This window comes from Elephantulus edwardii, unplaced genomic scaffold (genome assembly GCF_000299155.1).
Source record: "Elephantulus edwardii isolate Elephantulus edwardi_28Jun2011 unplaced genomic scaffold, EleEdw1.0 scaffold00236, whole genome shotgun sequence".
In the NCBI taxonomy this organism is placed as follows: domain Eukaryota; kingdom Metazoa; phylum Chordata; class Mammalia; order Macroscelidea; family Macroscelididae; genus Elephantulus; species Elephantulus edwardii.
The window spans coordinates 1,317,110-1,344,906 of NW_006399986.1; the positions used below are offsets into that span (position 1 = coordinate 1,317,110).

General features: G+C 47.2%; 1 protein-coding gene across 2 annotated transcripts in view; it reads right to left on the minus strand.

The window, feature by feature from the left end:
* Positions 1–27,797, minus strand: part of SLC8A2 (solute carrier family 8 (sodium/calcium exchanger), member 2) — a 58,131-nt gene that overhangs the window by 488 nt on the left and 29,846 nt on the right. Inside the window, exons 5-9 of one of the 2 annotated variants that reach the window (XM_006898637.1) lie at positions 16,928–17,031; positions 16,750–16,767; positions 13,795–13,919; positions 13,017–13,116; positions 2,014–2,292 (exon numbers count right to left, since the gene is read on the minus strand). In XM_006898637.1, the coding sequence (XP_006898699.1) occupies positions 2,014–2,292; positions 13,017–13,116; positions 13,795–13,919; positions 16,750–16,767; positions 16,928–17,031 (626 nt within the window). The remainder of the gene's footprint in view (positions 1–2,013; positions 2,293–13,016; positions 13,117–13,794; positions 13,920–16,749; positions 16,768–16,927; positions 17,032–27,797) is intronic. The other variant, XM_006898636.1, reaches the window with a different exon arrangement.

The window sequence follows — 27,797 nt, forward strand, 5'->3', positions numbered from 1 at the left end:
GGGGGCGACAAGCGCGCACGCAGGCGCTCAGAGGGCGCTCAGCCCGCCGCCTGCTTTCCACTGGACCCAACGCCCAGCCCCATCCTCACATGGCCCACACCCGGGGCAACTCCCATCAGCAGGTACTGTCGGGGCCAAGTTCCTCACCATTTGTCCACCGGACCTGCTGGGCTCCCTCCACCTTCTATGGGGCTTGTCTGCATTCTGGGGGGATCCACAGCCTGCTTTTAGGGGATGTAATTGCCTGTTCTTTTGAGACCCAGTGTATGCAATTGAGAGATCCTTCTGCCTGCTTATTCTCATGCTTGCTTTCTATGGGAGTCACCGCCTGCTTTCTATGGGACCTGCTGCCTGCTTTCTATGGGAGTCACTGCCTGATTTTTATAAAAGCCACAGTCTGTATTCAACAGAAACTAATGACTACTTTCTGAGAACTCTGCTGCCTACTTCCTTGGGGATTCACTGCCTTTTTCTATGAAAGTCATGTTCCTCTGTCTGTGGCACTCGCTGCCTGCTTTCTACAGGATATGTCTGCTTCCCGTCTGCTTATTTCCCTAGGGGCCCAATCAGACCCCAATCATTCTCAAACGCCCAGCCTCATCTCTGTGGCCTCCACTGAGAGGTGAAACATCTGGTCGACCAAAGTCTCTGGAGTGGAAGCCAGGCATCCGAAAACCATGGGTGGGACATCCCCACGGCCTGCTTTCTATGGAGCCCGCTGCCTGTTTCCTAGTGTCACCATCTGCTTGGCACATTGATATGGAAAGCAGCTGGTGTCATACTTCCCTGTCCCCCTTGTAAGGACGTCCATTTCAGGTACCTTAACTCTAGGGCCCACCTCCTGGGTTTGTGTGGGGAGGGAGATTCTAGCTAGTGTCTCTGTGGACAAATTCTATGGTTTCTAAGGCCTCACTGCCCTATTTGTCTGATTTCAACTCTACCCCATTGTCTTAGTTCTTTGGATTCATAGCTCTGGTGGCTGTCATGGCTTCCAACACAGCCTCATGGAATCTAATCTTCCATCTGGTTTCTTGCCTCTTAGGAAATCAATGAATGGTTTTCATGAAAGCCTCACCCTATTTCCAGGGGACCTCTCTCTCAATATCTATCTCTTCAAAACCCAGTTCTCTGAATCCACTGTCTGGGCTCCACCATTTGCCACCATCTTGGTTCTGAGAGATGAAGGTTTCTATTATTCCCTACCACCTATGTCTCATGAGCTATTCCATTTGGTTTCTTCTGGGGAGGAGATTCACACATTCCATCTGTGACACAGACCTCGTCCTTGTTTTAGGCCCTGCCACCGTATGTCTGTGGGTCCCCCTCTATGGTGTCTGGGGGGTCCCCTCTACGGATTCATGGAGGCCCTTTTATGGTGTCTGTGGGGCCCTTTCCATGGTTTCATGGAGGCCCCTCCATGGTATCTGTGGGCCCCTCTATGGTGTCTTTCGGGCCCCCTCTCATGGGGGCCCCTCTATGGTTTCATGGAAGCTCCTCTATGGTTTCATGGAGGCCCCTCTATGGTTTCACGGAGGCCCCTCTATGGCTTCATGGAGGCCCCTCTATGGTGTCTGTGGGGAGCCCTCTATGGTTTCATGGAGGCCCCTCTATGATATCTGTGGGCCCCTCTATGGTGTCTTTCGGGCCCCCTCTCATGGAGGCCCCTCTATGGTTTCATGGAACCCCCCCCCCCATGGTTTCACAGAGGCCCCTCTATGGTTTCTTGGATGACCCTCTATGGTTTCATGGAGGCCCCTCTATGGTTTTATGGAGGCCTCTCTATGGTTTCACGGAGGCCCCTCTATGGTTTCACGGAGGCCCCTCTATGGTTTCATGGAGCCCCCCCCCATAGTGTCTGTGGGGCCCCCTCTGTGGTGTCTGTCTGGCACTACCACTTTGTCGGTTATCCATCTTCCTCTCACTTCCACTGCCTTTCTCCCGAGGTGCCCCTGCTGGGCTCCTCCGAGACCCAGTCCCAGCCGTGGTTCCCCAGCCCCCAGCCCCAGCTCTTACCAGGGATGGAGGTGCCCAGGGCCACGAAGACAACAGCGTTGACAGAGTCTTTGAGGCCAACAGTGCAGCCGAAATGGGAAGCGAGGTCCCCAATGAGGGCGGTGAGCAGGCCGATGACCAGGATGCAGACGCCGAAGCAGGCCCAGCCGTGGCAGTACTCGGTCGGGGGCACGCAGGCGAACAGAACCTTCCAGAACACCGTCAGGAAGTGCATCACGTAGTCGAAGCAGGAGGGCAGCCGCTCCTCCCGGGACCCATCTTCTTCCTCCTCCTCGTCCCCTGTGGGCACATGACTCAGCTGGGGCGCACACCTGGGCCTCCTTCCTCGCCCCCAGAACCCCCATTTGTCTTGCTTCCAGACAGTACGCCTTCTGAACTTTCCCAGAAGCCTTTGCAGGCTGCAGTGGTTAAGTGCTGTCAATCTCGCCATTGCCCTGCCTGGCCCTGTGCACCCTCAGTCCCGGCCATGCCTACGCCCACTGTGGCAGCCCCACTGTGTCAAGTCATCCCACTGAGGGGATTCTTCATTTTCATTGATCATATCAGCAACTAAAATATGTGCAGTCACAGAATAGATTGTGCCTCCTTCTTAAAAAAAAAGTGTCCACTCAGCTGATCCGTGCGATGTAGTGATGCAATTGGATGGTTATAGCCTAAGGTTGTTATGTAATGAGGTAGTGATTATCTATGATGCAACCTCACAGGTTAGCCCTGATCTGATATAAGGGGATTTGGATGGGACACAGCATCCCTACTCAGGTCAAGGCCCTGGTCCATGTGAGCAGAGTTTCCCTGGGGTTGGACCTGCATCACCTTTTTATCTTACAAGAATTTAAAGGAGGGAGTAGGGAGCAGAGATCAAGAGGAACTTCATACCACCGAGACAGAAGAACTAGGTGCAGACATGTCATTTAGACCAGGGGTCCCTGCACTGAGAAGCCTGCAGACACACAGAGATTTCCAAGGAATACCAGGCCTACAGATACTGAAAGGAGGTGAGCCACAGAGAGAGAAAGCCTTCCTTCAGAAACAACGCCCTGAACCCTGATTTCTAGCCTTCTAAACTGTTAGGGACTAGTGGCCTAGTGACAAGAAGCTGCACTGCAATCCCAGAGGTGCACAGTTCAAATTCGCCATATGCTCTGCTGGAGAAGGAGGGGCAATCTCTTCCTGTATCAGTCAGATCCGATTTGATGGTACACACACAAAAAATAATAAAATGTATTTTAAAAAAATTATAAACTGGGGAGCTCTGGTGGCCTAGTGGCAAGAAGTTGCACTGCAATCCCAGAGTACACAGTTTGAATCCACCAGATGCTCTGCTGGAGAAGGTAGGACAATTTCCTCCTGTACTAGTCAAATTTAAGTTGATGGTACACACACACACACACACACACACACACACACACACACACAATAATTTAAAAATATAAAAAATATAAATTGTTAGGGAATAAACCTGTTTGGTAAAACCACCCACTTGTGGTGTTTCTAGTGGCAGCACTAGAAAAAACAGGATACTCTCCCAGAATCCCTTGCAGTTAAGAATGTAGTGCTTAGGTAAAAGTATTTGCTTTCCCACAATGCCTTGAAGCTAGAGACAACCATGCAACCAGCTAAATATATCCAGCTTCCCAGCATCCCTTGCAGCTAGAAGTAGTCTAGCTAAAAGTAAATAAATAAAATAATTTTTCCCAGAAACCTTTGAAGGCAGCAATAGCCACATACTCAGCTAAAAATATTCAGCTTCTTGGATTAATTGCAGTTAATCGTGGCTACTCTTGAGAAGAGCGGGAATTCCAGAACACTTGACTGTGCTCATGCTAAATCTATATTTGGACCAAGAAGCAGTCATCAGAACAGAGCAAGGAAGCATGGCATGATCCAAAATAGGGAAAGGACTGCAGGGATGCATCCTGTTTCCTTGCCTTTTCAGTTTGTATGCAGAACAGATCATCAGGGAGGCTGGGCTTTATAAGACAGAATGTGGCATCAGGATTGGCGGAAGACTCATCAACAACCTATGTTATGCAGATGACACAACCTTGCTTGCTGAAGCTGAGGTGGACCTGAAGCGCTTGCTGCAGAAGGTCAAGGACTGCAGCCTTCAATATGGACTGAAGTTCAGCATCAAGAAGACAAAGATTCTCACCACTGGGCCAACCGGCAGCACCATTATAGAAGGTGAAGAGATTGAGGTTGTTGACAATTACAGCTTGTTCAGTTCTACAATCAACACTCTTGACACCAGCAGTCAAGAAATCAAAAGATGAACTGCACTGGGGAAATCTGCTGTCCGGGACCTCTCCAGAGTACTGAAGAGCAATGATGTCAGTCTAGGGACTAAGATGTGCCTGATCCAGGCCATGGTCTTCTCAATTACATGTTATGCATCAGAGAGCTGGACAATGACTAAGGATGGCAGAAGAAATCACTGCCTTTGAGTTGTGACGCTGGAAAAGAGTACTGAACATATCATGGACCTCCAAGAGAACAAACAAGTCTACACTGGAGAGGGTGAAGCCAAGTTTCTCCTTGAAAGCAAGGATTTTGAAGCTCCGTCTCACACACTTTGGGCACATGGCCAGGAGGGACCAGTCCTTGGAGAAGGACATCATGCTCGGAAGGGTGGAGGGACAGTGAAGGAGAGGAAGACCGAGAATGAGATGGATTGAGATAGTAACTGGAATAATGGGACAGGTGTGTCAGAGTCAGTGAGACTGGTTCAGGAGAAGACAGGTTCAGAGCTATTGTACATATGGTTGCTATGAGTCACAGGTGACTTGATGGCTCATAACAACAACAAGAGTAGGAATTATAAAAGGAACACTGAGGAGTTAGTCCATAGAGAGCAGAGATGACAACTCTAAAGGCAATGCCTCTCTAGTGGTTTGAATCCACCAGGGACAAGGGAAATGGGAGATTGCACGCACCATCTCCTCCCATGCAATTGGCAGCCTCAGAAACTTGCTAGAGGGCCAGCTTTAAGTTGGTTCCCATTAGACAGCAGTGAGTTTGAGTTTTAAATTTGAGTAGTCACCATATGTCTTGCTAAAGAGACGAATTTTCCCCAGAATGCCTTGCAGCCATAGATAGCTAGGTCTTCAAATAGAAATATTTCTTTTCCCAGAACTCTTAGAAGCTAGTGAAATAACCATGTCCTCGCAGAAAGTATGTGCCTTCCCAGAATTCTTTGGAACCAATACCAACCAAGTCCTTGGATAAAGATATTACTTTCCTATAATTCCTTGCAGCCAGGAGTGCCCATGTTCCTAACTAAAAATATTTATTCCTTTTCCCAGGGGCTCTTGCTGCTGCAAAACCATGGACTCTGCTAAAAATATTCCCTTTCCTTTCCATATGATCCAGCTATTCCACTGCTAGGAATATACTCTGAGAAAATGAGAACTGAGGCACAAATGGAGATTTGTACAGCAAAGTTCATAGCAGCATTATTAACCATCATAGGAACATGGAAACAGCCCAAATGTCCAACCACAATCAAATGGATTGAAATATTATATGCAGCAGGTAGGAGCAATGAGTTTAAAAATTACTACATAACTCAGGAGGGACTGGAGAGCATTATGCTAAGTGAACTAACTCAGTCCCATAAGGACAAATACTGTATAAGATCATTATCGTGGAAATAGAAAGATAACTAGTAAAATGGGTATCAGGATCCAAGGGGAGGAGGGGAGGAGCAGAGGGGTGAGGGTGGGCATGGGGGAATCACAGGGTCACACAATTTGATGGGTGGAGGGTGGGCTGGGTAAAGGAAATGGGAAAGATCTGGTGTGAAAACAATGTACATGAACTTTGTAAGCAAATCAATATAAAATAAAAATTTTAATTAAAAAAATATTCCCTTTTTCAAATTTATTTCAGTTAATGGTAGCTACTTTGGACATGTTGTGAGGAGAGACCGGTCCTTGGAGAGGGACATCATGCTTGGGAGGGTGGAGGGACAGCGCAGGAGAGGAAGGCCCTTTATGAGGTGGATTGATTCAGTGATTGGGATAATTGGGATGGGAGTGTCGGAGACAGTGAGATTGGCACAGGAGAGAGCAGAGTTTAGGGCTGTTGTACATAGGGTGGCTATGAGTTGCAGGCGACTCGACGGCACATAACAACAACAACAACAACACGTGCTAATGACACATTTCCAGAATCCTATGTGGCTCAGGACAGTCATGCCCCCAGATTAAAACACTCACTTTCCCAGAGTTCCTTGCTTCTAGGGGTGGCTATGACCTCCTCAGCTAAACACTTACTTTCCCAGCATCCCTTGCAGCAGCAGTGTCCATGCGACCCAACCTGGCAATGAGATAAGCACAGAAATTTTCTGGAAAATTTCCATTTCCTCGATCTGGAGCTTCATACAGGATGCCTGGTCCTCTGACTTCTTTATGTAATCTAGTGTGACCTGATTTATACAGCTTTTGACCTGCTGTGGCCACTCTGAAAGGATGTGACTGAATGAAACACTTTTTCTACATTGCTCTAAAGGAGAAACAAAATGTGAGTGAATCCCACGGGGATGTTAGGGAGCATGTATCTTCAAGGTCTCCGATTAGAAACTTTGTAGCACCTGACCATTCATAGCCACTCTGTATCATCTGTATCATGAGGGTTCTAACCACCCTCCCTAAGAACCATCAGAATATCTAAATTCCAAAACCAATCTCCATAATAGTCTATGTGTTTCCTACTGCCAAGGGGGCCCTTTAGAGTAGTGAGAGAAGATCTTCACCCTGAAACCCACAGCGTCCCTTTTCAGCAGGAAGTAGCTAAGAGAATAAACCATCCCCTTTTCCTTATGAATCAGGGTGAAGTCCCTCTCAGGGAGGAGTGATAGGGAATGGCAAAGGACACACTGACAAAGGAGATTAATCAGAACTGGCTTTGACAAGCACTGTGGCAATTGGACAATTAAAACAGACATTCAAGGGGGGAAGAAGAATGAACTGGGGAGGAGGGTAGAGAAAACAGTGCAACAATGAATGAATGAAAACCCAAAATCTCTGTAAATGTTCATTAAAACTAATAAAAAAATGTAAAAAAAGTAAAAAAAAATTTGCTAACAAAGGACACCTAGTGGCAGTGACACACATTGGACAATTCAGGTCTCCGATGTGTCTTTCCCCCTTTCCTAACTCTCTTAGTCACCTAGCTTGTTAAAGAAATAGAGTCAGACCTCAGAGATACTGCTGATTTGATTGTAGACCACGGCACTAAGATGAATAATAAAGGGCGTCACAGGACTATGTTGGTTTCCAAATGCATATCAAAGTTACAGTTATAGTATATTGTCATCTAGGAAGTCTTCAGTACCATTATCGGAAAGTGTGGGGTACTGTGGGGATTACCAAACTGAGACACAGAGACTCATACTGTTAACACATACTGTTATAAAAACCAGCTTTGATAGCCATTTTAATTAAAGGCAGAGTTGTCACAAATTTCAACGTGTAAGAAATATGCTATCCTGCTACCCAAGCAGATATATGCACACCCTTGTTTATTGTGGCTTTCTTCTCAGTAGCAAAGAGCTGGAAACTACTGAAATGTCCATCAACAAACGAATGGCTAGAGAAGCTGTGGCATATCCACACAATGGAATACTATGCAGCACTGAAAAACAAGGAACTCATGAATATTATACAAAATGGGGGACCCTGGAGGACATAATGCTGAATGAAATACCTCAGTCACAAAAGGACAAATATTGCATAGGGCCACTGTTGTAAAACGGGACTGACATCAGGGTTGAGGGAAGACAGAAAATGAGGGGAGGAATGATGTATATTGCATTGAAACAGATGAGGGAGAGAACTGTTTAAAAGGGATATATGAATGGGTATTATTGTCATGACAGGAGTCCAGAGTGAAGGCTGCACAGTAGTGTGGACTTGGGGGGAAGGGAGGGATTACATAACAATGAAAGAGTTTTTCTTTCTATTCTAGAAGAGTGAATTGGGGGGGAGGAGGTGGGCAGGGAGAAAAGTGCAACAATGAATGACTGGAAACCCTAAGTGTCTCTACACTTTCATTAAAATTATTTTTTTTAAAAAAAAGGGGGTGGAAAGAAATATGCTATCTGTGAAGAGCAATAGAGTGCGACACAATCTGAGGAAGTGGGCTGGTATGTGCTTGAATTTGTGTTTGTTTAATTGACCGATTTGTGTCGCTTCCGGTTTGTGCTTCCCTCCAAGACTGAGGGGTCTGGGTGCCACCAAGAGCAAGCGGAATTTGAAATGAAAAGTGCGGCATATTGGCCCATCTGGGTTCCCTGCTTCCTCCTTCTTCTTGCCTGGGATGTAGACTTGATAGCTAGAGCTGCAGCAGCCATGTTGCAACCATGAGGGTGAAAGTTGAGATTATAAAGAGGAACAAAAAAAAAAAAAAGAGAAGAAGAAAAGAAAAAGCCTGGGCTCTTGGGAACATTGCTGGGCTGCAACACCTTATTGATTGTTGTTGTTATTGTTATCGAGTCAGAGCTGACCCATAGTTGACCCTCGGGCGGGTTTTCAGAGGCAGTTTATCGCATGGAAGGAGATTGCCCATCTTTCTCCCATTGAGCAGCTGGTGGCCTTTAAGAGCCTGCCTTTGGGATTACACCACAGCTTACATTAGTGTGTGTGTGTGTCATGGGCAATCCCATCTTGTGCAATTAACTGTCTCTGAACATCTGCTGGAGGGTCAGCTATGGATTGATTCTGACTCTTTGTTACACAACAACAACTAAATATATATCTGTATAATAAATAAACACCTGCATGCTTACGCCACTCATAACTGGGCCTCCCATTGCTTGCTGCTACATGTATTTATTTTTTTTTCGTTAGCTTGTTGTTTGGTATTTTTCCCCCATGATCACAATTATCAGTTTTACTCCAAAGGCAGCAAAAAGCAGGGGGGGGGGAAGAAGCAAGTAGAATAAAGAAAGTTTTCCAAGATGAAAAAATAAAAATGAGATCATCTCATTTTTTTTTAAAAAAAATATCAATTCCTGAAAATCAGTATTATCAGAAACCATGAACTAGCTGTGAAAGTGGTAATGAAGTTACCTCATTTTTTTTAAGGGGGAATAATTTTAAAGTCTACAGAAAAGGGGAAAAAAGGACAGTATAAGGTCATTTAAAAAAAACACTTTAGAATACTTCAAACATCTACCTCACTGTGCCTGCACTTACCCAACTCATTCTGAAAACAGGGACCAGAATTCAGTTCCTATCAATAAGACATGACATGTTGGACTTGAGGAAACTGTGTCTCCGCTACAAGTATTTCTAACTGAACCAGGATGGGATATGGCCAAGATTAAGAAAGAAGGGGCTGCCGTCATTGCAACTCATGGGGTCTCTCCTTGCTCTCTTTCAATCCTGCTCTGTCTCCCCACTGCCCTCAGATCCAAATCACACCTCTGAACCTACAGGGCTCCGCTTACTTCTCTAGCTCCTCAAATCCAGAGTCCCTGTGCTGAGAAGCTCATAGACCCAGGAGAAGATTGATACCCAGGCACGCAGAATTCTCCAATGGACACCAATCCCACAGCTGTAGTAAGGAGATGAGGCCTTTTCCTAGAGCAGACAGAAGCAAAGTGCCTTCCTCTAGAGCAGACACACTGAATTCAGATTCCTAGCCTCCAGAGCTCTGGTGGTCTAAGTGATAAGAAACTTTGCTGCAATCCCAAAGGCACTGGGTTCAAATCCAGCTGCTCTTTTGGGAGAAGGATGGGTAATATCCTCCCACACGATTTACTGCCTCTGAAAATCTGCTAGAGGGTCTGCTATGAGTTCATTCCAACTCAATGGCACATAACAGCAAACTGTGAAAGAATAAATGTGTGTGTGTGTGTGTGTTAATACTCTCCACCTAGCTGCACTACAGAGAGTTAAGACAGCACCTATCAGCTTTGTGCTATTTAATCAGCATCCGAACCCATCTGAGCCATGAGGTGCTTATCTGAAAAATGGGAGGAACAACAGTTTTAACCATTCAATGATTCAGTGCATTTAAATATTCTCAGCAGCGACAGGCACATCTCGAGTGTTCTTGTTATTGCTTTGCCTTGTGCTAGTCAGTCTCTGGGAAGATTCAGTGATGCTTGGAACCAAGTCCGGCCTGCAAGGAGCTAACAGTCCAGGAGGGGAGGCAGAGGAAATGCAAAGGCCTCCTGAATGCATGATGGGACATGACTGACTCCTTAAAGGAACTAGAACTGCTCTTCTCCTTCAGAGTCCTGAACAGCACTACTTCACATAACAGAGAGTGCAAATACCCTCCACAACTCCCTGGCTCACTCAAGATGACACCAAGCTCTCCACAAAGGGTAGAAAGGGCCTGTGGTCAGGATCCAGATCTCCAAGCTCAATCCTTGTCTCTCTCCCATGTCTGAGACCAGCCACCCTTCCACAAATGTGCCCTATAGACTCCAAACCACAGCAACCCTCCAGGACAGAGCTGAACTGCCCCACAGGGCTTCCTAGGCTGAGCTCATTATAGGCCTTCGTCCCACAGCCACAGGGTGGGTTCAAACCCCTGACCCTTGCACCTACCACCTCATAACTCACTGTTAACGCACCCGTTCTGATTCACAGGGACCCTCTTGGTTGGGTTTCCAAGACTGTAACTTGCGTGAGAGGAGATAAGCATCTTTATCCCACAGAGGGGGGCTTGAGGATTCGAACTGCCACAGGGGAGGCCCGTGGGTTAGGAGTGCAAGCATCTGTGCGCTGTGCACCAGAGCTTCCTGCACCAGCCACCTCGCTCCAATTCCATCAAGTTGAACTGACTGGACAGCGGACCTTCCTCTGCGTTTCTGAGGCTTTAAGTCATGTGGGAGGAGACGGATGTAACATCTTTTCCTTGGAGAGCAGCACCACCTTTGGATTATCAGTGCGAATCTCCGCTGACTACACCACCAGAACTGCGTGCACGCGCACGCGTACACACACCCCCCTTATACACGCCCTGAGCTTTCACACTTTCTCATCTCTCTCCTCCTGGCTAACTTCTATCCCCATTTGAACACTCAGCTCAGACTCCTCCTCCTCCTCCTCCAAGAAGCCCTCTCAGACTTCTATGAGGGTTCAGGTGTCCCTTCTGAGCTCCGTTGTCTCACTGAGATCCCTTCATTCTGGACTGTCATTGTCTGGGGACAGGTCAGTTTCTCCAGGAGGAGAGGACATAGCCCAGGCTGTCTAGCCCACTGCGTATTCCCGTGAAGGTCTTGCACAGGGCAGGGCACAGAGAAGCCCTCAGAAGTACACAAGCATAGCTTCCTTTATTGCACTTTACTTGTATGCACTTTGCAGATACCACATTTTCTTACATATTAAAGGTCTGTGGCCATCCTGCATCAGGGAAGTCTACGGGGATCATTTTTCCAACAGCGTGCTCTCAATTCGCAGGCGTCTCTGTGCCCCCATGTGGATCCTTCTCTCGCTAGTGCAAACATTTTCATACTACACACTTTACAGTCTAACATAAACAAAACTCACACACGCACTGAGAAATCCAAAATGTTTGAGCTGTTTTACTCGCACACTTGCCTTGTTGCAGAGGTCTGGAATCAAAGCCACACTATCTCTGATGTGTGTCTGTATGCTGCTAAGGACCTCGTTAAAGGACCGGAGAGCAATGATGTCACTTTAAAGACTAAGGTGCACCTCCCCCAAGTCATGGTATTGTCAATTGCTTCATATGCACGTGAAAGCTGAACAAGGAATATGAAACATGGAATAATGACTGGTTGCCTTTGGATTTGTCTGTATATTATACGGCCTTTAGAAAGTGCAGCCAAAGTGTTCCTTAGAAGCAAGCACGACCCTCAATGAGATGGCCTGACACAATGACTGCGACAGTGGACCCTAAGCATGGTGGGGATTGTGTGGCCGGCACAGAATGGGGCAGGGTAACCAGGTGTGTGGTCAACAGCATCTAAGAACACCACTGTAGCACACGTCATAGACGACAGTCTAGTGCAAACATAACTTTGAGATGCTCTGAGAAACAAAAGACCTATGATTCATTTTACCATGATATTTCTTTTTTCTTGTAATGGTCTGTAATGGAATCTTCATTATCTCTAAAATTAGCCTATACGGTTGTTTTGTTTGTTCGTTTTAAAAAGTAACTTCAGAAGGTGGTGTCACCTCATGCTGTCAGACCTGCCACCTGGTGTCTCCAAGCATGTCCCCATCCCCAAAGCCTGGCTTCTCCAGCTCCCACGCACTCACTCCTCTCCAACCACAATCCCTTATGCAGTTTTAGTCCATCAATGGGTCATCCACGGGCCTCCCTACAGGAAACTTGAAGCCATATAAAGATGAAAACCACAGAGTACCAACTCTAGCTCTTTCTAGATTCTTGTGGGACCACAGGCCTGTCCCTCTCTGTCCTCTAATCCTTAATTCCCCCAGTTGGTCCCACAAAAAAGGCAAGTATTGGGCTCCAAGATTTAGTGCATGCAGGTGTCATAATATCTCTAGCCACAAGAGGGCATTATGGGTCCATCTGAGACCTAAGAAAGGTGGGACCCACACAGGTGGGAGAGCTGGGTGCCATGGTGACTGTTTCTGTGGGAACAGAGGAGGCTAAGCTTGGCTTGGAGAGGCCATGCTCCTTCACCTCACCCCTACTCCCTGTATCTGACGGGAATGAAGCCCCAACTCCCCTCAGCCCAGCTCCCAGAAAACTTTCCTCCGACCCTCAGCTTGCTTGAACTCAGTCCCATCTCATTTGCCCTTCTGTCCACATGTCCTGGTGTGTCTGTCTGCCCCACTCTCCCCAGTCTGAATTCTGCTCTGTCTCTCCCTCCTTTTCTCTGTTACACTCTCTCTTCCTTTCTCTGTTTTGCGTTCCTCATTCTCCCTCCCTGTGTCAGTCTGTCTAGCTCTCTATACACCTGCCTTTCTCTTCATCTCTCTTCCTTCCCTCTCTCTGTTTCTCTCTGCCTCCATCCCATCTTCTTCTCTCTCTCCTCCCTCTCCACTTACCTGCGCTCACCGTAATGGCTTCTAAAAACTGCTCCCTCCACGAATGAGTCCCAATCACCAAAGCCAAGTTCGTCTTCTTGATGAGTTTATCCACTGTGTTCTGCGGATGAGAGGAGGGGAGGGGGCGAAGCGTTGCTCTGAGAGCCCCAGGGCTGCTCCATGACAAGCTCTGAGCTGGGGGCTCACACCCCACCTCCAGAGACCTTCAATCTTCCACACCCCGGTTCTCCTAAAACTAAACCAGGCTCACTGCCATCATGGTGCTCAGTGAACCCACGTCTGTCAGAAAAGAATGGCTCCACAAGAGGGTGTTTTTGGCTGTGATCTTTGTGAAAACAGATAGACAGGTATTTCTTCTGCAGCGATATTTGGGTGGGTTTGAGCTGCCAACCTTTAGGGCAGCAGGGGATTAAAAGGCACCTGTACATCTCAGAAACCCCAAACCTAACCCACCCCCCTGCCAAGTCAATTCCAACTCACAGCAAGCCTTGTAGGACAGAACCTCACCGCTCCCTGGGGTTTCCAAGGCTGGAATCCTAAAAGCAACTGGCCACATCTTCCACCTGAGAGGCCGGTGGGTCCAAATGACCCAGCCCTTAGTTAGTGGTCCAGTGGTTCTTTCCAGGGACTTTTAACCAGAAGCAAGGAGGTGGGCGCTGTCCACACTGCTGATAGAGGGAGCTGAAGGCTGCCCTCTGCCTCCTGGGCAGCCTTTCCTCATAATCTTCTTACTGCTCCCTTCCAGGACAAACCCCAACAAATGCTCTAGAAAAATCACCTTAAAATCGTACGACTCCTCGATGATGACCTCCAGCCGGCAGTTTTCCCCAAGCACCGGCTTACCCATCTCTGCTATCCTCCTTGCTTCCTCCTCCTCAGCCGTCAGCTTCCTATCCCCGTCCCCTGCAACATTAGAGACGACAGTTAAGACTCCAGACAGGCCCAACTGGGATTCCAAGTCCCTTATTCTCTGCCTGTTCTCCCTTGAGGCGTCCTCTTGCTGCCCTCTCCCAGCCTCCCCACATTTCCCTCAAGCCTAGAGGTCTCCCCTACATCTCCCTCAAGCCTGGAAGTCTCCTCACATCTTCCTCAAGCCTAGAGGTCTAGCCCTTGTGAGCTAGCTAGTCCATGCAGCTGAGTTGACAGACTCAGGTTTAGATGATGGGGCTGTGTGATCTTGGGCAATGTTTGCTCTTCTCTGTGCCTCAGTTGCCACATCTGTAAAATGGGCCCAACAGCAGTACCAAACCTCATGATATGGCTTTGAGGGTTAAATCTTAAACTTCAACACCCATCGAGTGTTATTTCTACTCAAAGTGACCTAATAAGACAGAGGAGAATTATTCCCACACGGTCTCTAAGGCTGTATATATCTACAGAAGCAGTCTGAAACATCTTCACCTGTGGAGAGAGGGAATTGAGGGCAAACTTCCAATCTTTTCGTAAGCAGGTGAGTGTTTGAACACTGAGCCAGCAGGGCTCTTTTGTGAGGGCTGTTAGATCATGTGAAGGGCCTAGAACAATTCCTAGCACACACCAAAGATTCAGTAGATGTTATTTTATTTGTTGTCATTCTTGGGGGTAGGGCCCTGTCTTCACTCCCTAGTTCTAGACATAATTCTACAGTATGTTTTAAGTGATGAGAAAAAAGGGAAGGATACCTGATTTCTTGAACCCAAAACTACCTACAACCAGGTCCTGAGTTCATTTATCTCCCCAAAGTCAGCTGACCTTTTGTTCAAGCCTAGCACCAACCCAACCCTCCAGTTTCCAATCTAAGCTTGACTCCAAAAGTAGTTATTTTGCCACCAACTCTACTCTATGCCCAATTCTCTGATCTGGGTCTTATCTCAATCCAATCCTGACTCCAAATCTCCCCAATTTCTCACATTTAAACAGATCCATTGACACTTCAAAAAAAAAAACAGATCCATTAATAACCCTAAGTTCTCAAACTCAAACTCTAGATCTGACTCCAGCCCTGATTCTTCTGTCCTAATCTTTTTCTATCCTAATCTTCTGTCCCTATCCTACATTTAATCCCAACCCTGGTTCCTTAACTAGTAAAACACTGGCCTTTGTGGTAGCCAAACCATGTATTCACATCAGCCTATTTCCATTTGGCACATGGCTGGACTACATTTCCCAGTCTTCCTTGCAGTTCCTTCTGGCCATGTGACCAAGTATAGTCAATAGGAAGAGATCAGCAGTACTTCCATCCCACCCTAGTAAGCCTCCATACTCTTTTGCCCTGTTTCCCACTAGGAAGCTCCAGCAAGAATAACCCTAACACTGTAAGGAATGGTGGAGCCAAAGATGTAATGACCATGTGAAATAGGAGAACACTCACAAAACTTTGCCTGAGCAAGAAATAAGTTTATTGTTTAAACTGGGATTAAAGAGTCTGTTTGTTACAGCAGCTGATGTTACTTGCCCTAACTAATACTTCATTCTAAGCCCAAGCCCCAATTCTGACCCTGAGCTCAAAACTATGCTGTCACAATCTCTAAGTCTGACCTGAGCTCTAACTCTTACCCTGATCTTCAGCTGCAGACTAAATTCTTGATATGATTCAAACTCTTATTCCGATGACTCTCTCAAACTCTTGTTGTTGTTGTATAGTGTAGAGTCAGAACTGACCCATAACTGACCCTCTGTTAGGTTTTCAGAGGCCGTTAATTGCAAAGGGTGGTTAATTGTAGCTGGTGGCCTCGAACTATGTGCTTTTGGGATTTCAGCACAGCTTCTTGCTACTAGCTACCCTTATTACTAAATATAAACTTCAATTTTTTTTACCTAAGTGTGATTCCACATTTTAATCTGGTCTCACTACAAACCCACCTGTTATGACTGAGTTGAACCTCATCCCACACCTTCTCAGCATGATGTCACTATTCTTTACTTTGTGATGTGATGTAATTATCCTAAATGTTGCAAAGCCTAACCTCTACGTTGTTAAGGGAGACAGGTGTAGAGATAGTTAAGGAGGCAAGATTCGATCTACAGGATTAGGTAACATCTTGAATCAGTTTCTTTTGAGATTTTTTAAAAAACTAAATGATCAAAGATTACAGGTACTGATGTACCACAAAAATGGAAGAGCTGGAGAAGGAGGGGCAGTCTCCTCCTGTACCAGTCAGATCCAATTTGACGGTACATGCACAAAAAAGAATAAAATTTAAAAAAAAAAGATATGAAGCTCTCCAAGGAACAACAGGCCCACAGATGTTAAAAGGAGACAAAAGCCTTTCCTCTTTGAGCTAGCAACCTGAATTTGGACTCTTAGCTTCCTAAACTGTAAGAGTCTAAAATTCTGTTTGTTAAAGCCATTCACTTGTGTCAAATCTGTTACAGTTGCACTAGAAAACTAAGACCACCCTCCCTCTAAACATGACCCAATCCTAACTCTAATCCATACGTTATCCAATCCTAACTCTAATCCTAAATCCACCCCACTATCAATTAGCTCTACACTTTATTCCTTCTGATCATACCTGATTCGATGACTTAAAACTTAAATCTGATGCTCTCCTTAACTGTGCCCCAACTTCTCACTGGCCCTATCCCCAATTCTAAGGCTGACTTCAACCATCACTCAGCTCCAAGTCTACGCTTGTCTCAACTCCAACCTGCATCAAAGCTCACCTGGCAGGCTAGGTGAGGCTCTAACCAGCCCCCTAACCCTCTCCCATACACCCAGTAAATAAATCCCAGAGAAAGTGACTTCACTCACCTTGATTGAGTAGCAGAGCTGGGGAGAGACAGAGAGATGGGGGGAAAATGAGGTCTTTCACCAGACTGATTTAAAAAATCACTCATGATTTTTTTAAAAATCCCCCATAATTGGGCTCCCAGGAGACCCCCAACCCTGGACTTCTTACCTCCCCCACGGGCCACCCAAGCCTTCTCACCTGAAATACCTCGCTTTAGCCACTGAGGCTGACCCAGCTCAATGAAAAAATTATCCTTCTTCTCATATTCCTCGTCATCAACTATCTTCACCTGGAGAGTCTTCCTGTGGGAGGATTTGAGGGAGAATACCCAGCATAAGCGCCCTTCCCTTGACTCACCAGATAACCCTCCTATTAAACACTTAGTCTCTTGAGCAATGGACTCCTTGGTTGGCCCAAACAGTTAAGCACTCAACTATCAATCAAAACGCTGAGGACTCGGGGAGCTCTGGTGGCCTAGTGGCAAGAAGCTGCACTACAATCCCAGAGGCACACAGTTCAAATCCACCAGATGCTCTGCTGGAGAAGGAGGGGCAATCTCCTCCTGTACTTGTCAGAGTCAATTTGATGGTACACACAGAAAAAATAGTTAAAAAAAAAAGCGTAGGACTCAAATCCACTTAAAGGTGCCTCAGAAGAAAGGATCGGCAATCCTCTCCATAAAAACAACCCCCTAAGGGAGCTCTGGTGGCCTCGTGGCAAGAGGCTGCACTGCAATCCCAGAGATATACTGTTCAAATCCACCAGATGCTCTGCTGGAGAAGGAGGGGCCATCTTCTCCTGTACCAGTCAGATCCAATTTGACGGTATACGCACAAAATAATAAAATAAAATTTTTTTAAAAAGAAGAAAAAAAACCCTGAGAAATCCTCTGGAGCACAACCATATGAGACCAAAAGGGCAGCATCTGCCCCAGGATAAAAAGCTCAGAGGGCAGAGATGGATAGAAAATAGGATGAAGGGAAATGGTACACACAAGGAGTGAGTGGGATGAGTGCTGTTACAAGATGGGGATTACAACCATTGTCGTAAAACAAAACGTGTATGAATTATTGTTAAATGGAAAACCAATTTCCTCTGCAAACTTTCACCTAATTCTCAATTGAAAATCAAACACTCAGGGAGCTCTTGTGGTCTAGTGGCAAGAAGCTGCACTGTAATCCCAGAGGAATGAGGCTCAATTCCACCAGATGCTCTGCTGGAGAAGGAAGGGCAATCTCCTCCTGTATCAGTCAGATCCAATTTGATGGTACACACACACACACACACACACACACACAATTTTAAATAAAGAGCAAAACCAAAAACTCTCTGATTCAAATCCACCAGATGCTCTGCTGGAGAAGGAGGGGCAATCTCCTCCTGTACCAGTCAAATCTGATTTGACGGTACACACAAAAAATAATAAAATAAAATAAAAAATTTAGAAAAAAAATCCCCAAAACTCTCTGGAGCACACATGGAATCAGTTTGATGCTGACTTGACTGCAGTTAGTTTGGTTTGTTGTTGTTTTGTTTTCTTGATCATCTGCTCTGTCAGGATTCTGGGTGGTACTTGCCACTCATAACCCCCTTTAATCCTCACAGGGACAGTAAGAAGGGGGATCCTATTATTATTTCCATTTGCTAGATACAAACCCACAGACAGGCGAACACGCTGTGGTTTATTGAAGCAGGGCAACTGGAGCTCACAGACGTGAGAGGATTCGAACTGCCAGCCATCAGAATTAGGGGTCTGAACTCTCTCCCAGACTCATCATCACCCCTCTATCTCCATTCTGTCCAACCACTATCACACTCCCCCTGGATTACAACCAGTGGCTGTCACATCAGTTCCTACCTACGATAACCCCACGTTTTACAGAACAGAACTGTGCTCCGTGGGTTTCTGCAGCTATGATCTTTCAGGGCTTTCTCCAAGGCACCTCTAGGGGTGCTGGTGTTTGAACCACTAAGCTTTTGGGTTAGCAGCCCAACATTTAACCATTTGCACCATTCTACACTCTGTCTATTCTTCAGCCCTGTTCTCCAAACAGCAGCTAGAGGGATATCGGGAAAGTGGAAGCCAGATCAAGTCTCTCCTCCACTCAAAACTTTTGTGTGAAGAAAAGCTGCTGACTTGAAGCAAACATTTGGCAATGCCATCACAGAAAAGGGTCTCATAACAAAAGTTTACAGAACCCTACAGAGTCTCCACAAGAAAAAGACTGATGATCCAGTCACAAAATGGGCTAAAGACATGGAAAGAACTTTCACAGAGGAAGATACTCAGATGGCCACCAGAAACATGAAGAAATTGCTCAAAATCACTGACAATCAGAGAGATGCAAATCAAAACCACAATGAGATACCATCTCACCCCAGGAGAAGTGGCAAAGTTTAACAGAACAGAAAGTAATAAACTTTGGAGAGGATGTGGAGAGATAGGAACTCTTATATACTGTTGGGATTTTTTAAAAGGTACAACCACAGTGGAAAGGTAGTTTGGCATTTCCTAAAACAAGCTGCACTGGAGAGTCCTTCTGTCTTGAACATTCTTCCCTCAGTTCCTTTATCTCCGTCTAAAACTTCACACTGACCTCAGGACTTTTGCACTGACTGTTCCTTCTGTCTAGAACATTCTTTTAGGGCTTTGTTCAAATTTCATATGCTGACCTCAAGCCCTCTGAACTGGTTGTTCTCTCAGTTTAGAACACTCTTCCCTTAGTTTTCTTAGTTATCTGCTCAACCACCTTCTTGATCAGGTCTACACTGGCCACAGGGCCTTTGCATGAGCTGTTCCCTTGAATTAGAACACAGTTCCTTTAGAACTTTGACGATGGTGGAATCCCACACCAACCACCATATATAATGCTAAAGTCTGTGCCACCACTCCTGGCCCCCTTACTTATTCTTGTCCTTTCACCTCCCGTATCATCTTCTAAAACACTGTCTGATATAGTTATTTATTTACCTTATTGCCTGCTGCCTTGCTTCTCCACATTAAAATGTAAGTTCTGCCAAGGCAGTGATATTCGCGCATGTTCTGAACGCATGTTCTTTGCTGTATCACAGCACTTAGCAGAGGGCCTGGCATATCATACGCCTCCATTGACTATTTGTCAACTCAGATCCTTCCTCCCAGGAGACCCATAGCTTCCTGCCCTCTCGGTCCCAACCCCACTGGGAGGGTTAACTGAGTGCTAATTGATTTTTTCAGCATCCCTGCTGCTATGGTAACCAGGGGCTGGCAGGAGAGAAACAGCCAGAAGTTATCCTGTCTCCCTCAGACACATAATTCCTGGTCACTCCCACATCACACCCTCCCCAAACCACAAAGACCCACCACCCCAGAATGCCACCAGCTGTTCTCCCAGTTGTAGCCACCATGTGGTCCCACAAAGCCTGGCCTCAGAACCCAGAAACACAAACACCCAGCCCACGCAGTCACCCGAGAGAGGAAGTGCGGCCAACCACACAGCCCACGCGCCATCACACCCACAGCCATGACACACGCAGGGGGTGTAATCGCAGGGCCCAGATGCTCCGTTAACACAACATCCCCACCGGCCTCGGTGGCACCCCACGTCCTAGCGCCCCTCCCTGGTCTCCTCGAGACCTCATCTTCCTTGCACCTCACTCTTTATGAGGGCTCTTGGCATCTCCTTTTCAGTTCATTCTCTAAGGAGCCTTGGGATCCCAATCGTTAAGAGCTTGGCTGCTGTCAGAAAGGTTGGTTGATCAAATCCACCAATCTGCATGGGAGAAAGACCTGCTGATCTGTCCCCATGTGGGAAACTCTATGGGGCTGTTCCACTCTGCCAGATGGGGTCACTGTGAATCAAAAGTGAACCCAACAACAGCAACATGTCTCTGTACCTTGATCTCTCTCAAGCTTCTGTTTTCTCTCTCTGCCTATCTCCCAGTCTGTATCTCTGTCCATCTTGCTGGTTCTCGGGCTCTCTCTCACTCGCCAGCAGTGTCTCTGCATCTCTTATACGCACTATCTCAATCTCTTCCAGTCTCTCTGCCTTGTCTCTTGGCATCTACACCCAAGAGATTTGAAATAAGGCAATCGATACATGCTATTACACAGCCATTACACACACACACACACACACACACACACACGCAGGGCACAGTGACATATGTGTGAACACAGAATGGCTACCTAGTCGCATACATTTGCCTCCACTCGCACCCCCTTCTGGTTCCAGGGTATTTTAAGTTTCCTGTGGGTGGGAAGAATCTGCCGCCCACGTGCACAGGAGTGGGCTGGGAGCTGTCCTTGGTGCTGAAATACTGCGGCGAGGGGGCGTGTCTCCTGAGACAGTCCCCTTGCAAGCCCTGACAGCTGCTGGCATGGTGACACGCTGACAGGAACACACACACACACACACACACACACACACACACACACACACACATTCACTCTCTCTCTCTCTCTCTCTCTCTCTCTTTTCTCTCCTCCATGCACACATGCTGGAACCCACTGACACGCAGTGAATCAGTGAATGACACCAGTGTCAACAGAAACCCTAACCCCTAACACCTGGGACATCCAGCAGGAGAAACCCAACTGGCAGGGTACAGACAGCAAGAGGGACTGGAGCCAGACAAGGGCTGAACTTCCTGGGATCAGAGGAATCCAGGTTCCCCTCTGGCTCTGACACTGTGTCCTCCACACATCTGCCTATTTTATTCTCCTCAGAAACCTGCTCTGCCGTCCATCACAGCCCAAGATCTCAACTCAGACCCAGTCTCTCTGTCACCCTGGACGCACCTGCTGTCTCTTCATCTCTCACTCTTCTCTGCAGCATCATGGAGCTTCTGGCCCTGCCTCTCATGAATTTTCTTCATCTCCATCCCTCTCCACCTGCCCACATCCCTCTCTCTCTGTCTTCTCCTCTCTCTTCCTTTACCTCTGCCTCTAAACTGCCTCCTTCCTTCTCCCTCGCCAGGGAACTCTGATGGCGCAATGGTTAGGGAGTCTGACTGCCGACCCCAAGTACGGCAGTTCGAGGCACCAGCCAGCCACCACTCTGAGGAAGAAAATTCCTGGAAATCTGCCTCTGAAAATATGAAAAACTAAAACCAACTCTGCTGCTGTCTCCAACTCATAGGAGTGACCCTCCATGGAGTTCTAAGGTTTAGAAATCTTCGTGGGAGAAGACTGTCTATCCTTCTGAGGAGCGGCTGGAAGATCACACTGCAGACTGTTCAGTTAGCGTTACGCCCAAGAAATCTCTGTGGGCCAGTTCAACCCTGTCATATAGGGCGGTAGCAATTGATTTATTCAACAGTGTGGGGTTTTTCACTCAGCTCTTAGGCTGTCTCTGTCCTGTACCTCCCTCCATTTCTCTGTCTCATTCTCTCCCTCTCCCTCTCTCTCTCTGCTTCGCTTTCTGTGTCTGTATGTCCTGCTGTACTCTCTCTCATCCACCCCAACCTTACCTCTGCATCTTCCCTCTGTTTGCAGCTATCGTCTACACTTCTCTCTGCCTCTGACGCTCCTGGTCCATCTCTGTGTCCTCTGTGAGTCTCTCTCTTGCATTCTCTCCCCGTGACCCATCTCTCGGTGTCTCTCACTGTGTCTCTGTGTTGATCCTGACTAGGCCGCCCCTCCAGCCCGACTGCCCCACTCCCCAGTGCCTCTAATTAGAGCCTGCTCATCAGAGGAAGGATGTGTTTCCCCGGAAAACATTCCCTAAACGCTCATTAGCCTCCAGGTCTCTGCCTCCAGAAGTCACAGCTGGAAGCCTGCACGGCGGTGGGGGGGGGTGTGTGGGGGGAGGAGTGGAAGGGAAGAGGTGTCCCAGCCTGGAGAAGCCGCATGGGCGCGGGCGGAGAGGGCCGGTGGAGCTCCGGCAGCAGGAAGGAAGCAGGTCAGACTCCAAGAAGGACTGGAGCAAGCAAACAGACAGCTTCTCCCATTCTCTGGTCATCTCAGATGGAGAGCTGAGATCTACCTCTCTAGCCCTCACCCCAAGTTCTCAACAAGCTCAAGAGGGACGAAGACAGAAACAAGGCAAAGTATGTGGCAAAACCCTGATGAAATCTACCCGAAGTCTACAGATGCCGAGGCACACGGTTCAAATCCACCAGCTGCTCTGCAGAAGAAGGATGGACAATCTCCTCCTGTGCGATTTACTGCCTCTGAAAACCCACTGGAGGGTCAGCTATGGGTCTGTTCCTACTGGAGAGCACACAAGAACAAGAGACATCCAGACCGAGCCCCACAGGGAGAGATGGCGAGGAATGAGGCAGAGATGAAGGCGCAGGGCAGACAGGGAGAGGCTGAGGCTGGAAGCTGGCCTGAGGAGGGAAGGCGCGGCGGAGGGTGGAAGGTGTGTGGGCGGCGGGAGCAGGGCCAGCGGGGCGGCAGGCGCGGGGGCGGGCTGCGGGGGTGGCACCGGCTGCCTCGCCACCTCCCAGGCGGGTGGACAGGAGGGCGGGGGAGGTGAGGGGGCAGGGCGTCTGGTTTCAAGAGGGGTGTGCTTCCAGAGCAGGAGAACCTCAGCCTTGATCATATTTCACATAGCTGTGTTTGTGACTTTGTGTGAATCTGTCCTTATGTGCCTCTGTGTGTGTTGTCTGTCTGTGTAGATGTGTATCTGAAAGTCCACACCATCTCTCTAGACCCCACCTTCCCCAAATCCCAGCCCTGCAGTCTCCCCACTATGTCCCAGGCCCTGACCCCGCCTCAAATTAAACCCCCCCCAAAACAAAACACTAGCCCGCTAATGCGAAATCAGTGTGAGCTCATCGCATCCCTCCAGCGGTCTCTGAGGCTGTAAATCTTTACAGGAGGAAACTGCCTCAGTTCTCCCGCAGAGCACACAGCCTGTGGAACCGAACCACCAACCTTTTGATTAACTGACATCCAACAAGTCACACTACCAGCGTTCCTCCCACCTCCTCAAGGGCCCTTAATGCTGCCTCACCTTTTCTCAGTTTCATTTACTTGCTCTATAGGATTTTTAGTATTTCCCCAAAATTTCCCCCCCACCCGAACCACAATCTCCACTCCTTTCCCTGTTCCATATCCTCATCTCTTTAGCCTCGGCTTCCTAAATTCCACCAGTCCTGTTCCTTGCCCACACACACAACCCCATTTCCACACTGTCTTTCTCAGCGAGACCTTCCCCCCACCTCGAGCCTTTTTCAGTCTGCCCTTTCTCCATCAACTACCAATCAAGTCTCCTGACTCCTCAAGCTCCTGTCCTTTTTCTTACCTACCATTGGCTCCTTAGGCTTCTGTCTCCTTAGATCCCGCCTCCTTTAATCAAAACCCGCCTCCTCCTCACAGACCACGCCCACACACACACACAAAAAGACCAAGCCAATCACAAGGCCCCGCTATTCTCCAAGGCCCGCCCCCTCTCGCAGGTCCCGCCCATCAAACAGGCCCCACCTACATCTTTGTTCCATAATTTGCTCAGCCGACTGGCAGCATCATGATGGATGGTGAAGAAACTCAGATTGTTGACAGCTTCCGTTAGCTTGGCTCTACAATCAACACTCTTGGTACCAGCAGCCAGGAAATGAAAAGACGAATTGCATTGGTAAAGTCTGCTGTCAGAGACCTCTCCAAAGTACTGAAGAGCAATGATGTGTCTGGAGACTAAGGTGCGCCTGACACAGGCCATGGTCTTTGCCATTACTGGCTGTACATCACAGAGCTGGACAACGACAAGGGATGATAGAAGGAGAGTTGATACCTTTGAGCTGTGGTGCTGGAGAAGAGTACTGAATACCATGGACTGCTAGGAAAACAAATAGATTCATCCTGGAGAGGGTTAAACCAGGCTGCTCCTTTGAGGCAAGGATTCTGAGGCTTCGTCTGACATACTTTGGACATGTTGTAAGGCAGGATCAGTCCTTGGAGAGGGACGTCATGCTGGGGAGGATGGAGGGACAGCGCAGGAGAGAAAGACCCTCGATGAGATGGATTGATCAGTCACTGGGGTAATGGAGTTAAGTGTGTTGGATACAATAAGACTGACAAGGGATAGAGCAGGGTTTAGGGCTGTTGTATATAGGGTCGCTATGAGTCACAGGCGACTCGACGGCACATAACAACATCATCACTCCCCCATCCATCTCCCCTAAACTTCTTCACAGCCCCTCCCTCACCCTGCCTCCTCTCTCCTCTCCCCTCTCTCCTGCCCTATGACTTCACCCTCCCTCAGCAACTCCATTTTAAGACACTGGCCCAAACTTCTCTCAGAATCTCTGCCCAACTGCCCTGATCACACCCCTGCCTGCTCCCCTAGGCCCTGCCCTCCAAGCTCCACGCATTGGAGTTGCCTTGTTCCGCTTCCACCTCTCAAACCGCAGAACCTCTATTGGCCCCACCCCCAGCCCCCCAGCATTTCACTGGGCTTTGCCTCTACCCTTCCATCCTGCTGTCAACCGTGTGTGTGTGTGTGTGTGTGTGTGTGTGTGTACCGTCAAATCTGACTGATACCGGAGGAGATTGCCCCTCCTTCTCCAGCAGAGCATCTGGTGGATTTGAACCATGTGCCTCTCAGATTGCAGTGCAGCTTCTTGCCACTAGGCCACCAGAGTTCCCTTTGTTGTCACCTATTCACCCTTCTTGCCCCATAAACGTTTTCTGGCCCCATTTCTTTCCCTGTCCAGTCCTCTCCAGGGCTCCACCGTAGCCCCATCCGTTTCACAGACATCGCCCACGAAAAGAGGCCTGGTGGCATCTTAATGAAATGGTTAGCACCAGGCACCGCTCTAGGAAGCAAGATGAGGCTGCGTCCCGTAAAGATTTACAGCCTTGGAAGCGGGCTCTTTTGGTCTTAGCTCAGAATGTCATAGTTCTGGTGGCATAGTTTGCAACTGGTCTGGCAAAGATCATTGTAGGAACCCACCAGGCATTCTATGCAAGAATAAAACAGTCTCATCCATTCTGGTTTTTTAATTTTTTAAAATTTTATTATTTTTTGTGTGTTTGTACCATCAAATCGGGTCTGACTGGTACAGGAGGAGATTGCTCCTCCTTCTCCAACAGAGCATCTGGTGGATTTGAACTGCATACCTATGGGATTGCAGTGCAGCTTCTTGCCACTAGGCCACCAGAGCTCCCTTTATCCCTTCTTTTTTACGACCTTAGAGACCCAATGGAGGGTCTCAATGAGTCAGAATTAAGACAACAGCACAGGTGTTTTACCTTAAGTGTCTCATAAAAACTTATCATTGCTGTTGAAGCAGAATCAACTCAGACCTGACACCCCAGTGGGTTTTTGGAAGCTGTAAAACCCAAAGGAGGTGACTGTCTGTCTGTCTCCTGCAGAGCTGCTAGAGGATTTGAACCATCATCTTTGGGTTAGCCTGCACCACCAGAACTCCCCTCCTCTCAATGTACAAAGTATGAATCCAGGAAAACGGAAAGCTGTCAAAACTGCAACCATGAAAGATTGATGTTCACGGCATTAGTGAGGTGAAATGGACTGGTCTTGGCTACTTCGCATCAGACGACCATAAAGTCTACTATGCTGGAATTGACAGAATACATTGCATTCGTTATGAAAAAGAACATTTCAAGATCTAAAGCTCAGTACTGCCAGTAAAAGGATTGTATGTACGCCCGTGTAAAGAAGACCAGTTAATATGACTATGAGATATCACCTCACCCCAGTAACAATAACCAAGTTCAACAGAACAGCACACAGCAAATGCTACTGAGGTTGTGGACCTTATTCACTGCTGGTAGGTGTGGATTCCCCGGGATTGTGTTAGCCAGACCACAGCTGAGATCAGAGTCAAGACAGGACTGAGCCCCCTCCGTAAACAGAATTCCACCCAGCACCCCGGAGGAGATATGGGATGCCCTCTGCAAACAGAAGGTTCTTCCCGGCCTCCCGCTGGGGGGGATGCCATGTCTGAACTTTGGTCTTAGTTTAAAGATTAAGCTTACCCATTGTTATGTTGGCAATACTTAAGTTTAAGAAAAATATAGTCTCTAGAGATTGAATTTTTTTAGGAGGATTGGCTTAAACGAAATGAAAACCATAGGGAGACTAAAAAAAGGGCCTTTTCACAGTGCTAAGCTGTGAGAGGACCTCTGCCTCAGCCTCTCTCTTTTTCAGGATTCATTTTTCCCATATCCCTGCTTTCTTTCTGTGTCTGGTTTGCAACAGGAAGGAGTGAAAAGTGGTGTATCATTATGGAAGGCAGTATGGTGCTTTCTCAAGAAGTTAGAACTAGAGGAGCTCTGGTGGCCTAGTGGCAAGAAGCTGCAACTACAATCCCAGAGGTACACGGTTCGATTCCACCAGATGCTCTGCCGGGGAAGGAGGGGCAATATCCTCCTGTACCAGTCAGATCTGATTTGACGGTACATGCACACAAAAATAATAAAATAAAATAAAAAAAAAAAAGAAGTTAGAACTAGAAATATAACTTGACCCAGCAATTCCACTACTAGGAATATACTCTAAAGAAACCAGAGCTGTCACCCAAACATATATATGCACACCCATGTTTATTGCTGCGTTATTCATGATAGCAAAGAGATGGAAGCCACCCAAGTGTCCATCCAAAACCAAATGGAGAGGAAAAACTATGGCATATTTGCACAATGGAATACTATGCAGCACTGAAAAACAAGAAACTAATAAAATATCACACAACATGAGTGACCCAGGAGGACATTATGTTCAGTGAAATATCTCAGTCACAAAAGGACAAATATCGTGTTACACCACTGTTATAAAACAGGACTGACATGGGGGTTGGGAAGAAACTAAGAAAATAATTATTATTTTTTCTTTTTTAATCTTTTTGTTGTTGTTTTAATTTATTAATTTTAATGAAAGTTTACAGAGACTTAGGATTCCCAGTCATTCACTATTGCACTTAAGAATGATTTTCCATACATTTCTGAATATAATATTGTCACAATTCCCTGAAGAAGTAGATAAGCGAATGTTAGTATGTTAATACTATGTAATACTAATTATTGCTTAAATGATGGAAAAAAAAGAATGATTTTCCACAAAAGTCCACAATTAAGGTGGCATAGTGGAATGTACTTGGGGTAGCGGGAGGGGTGCAGGGG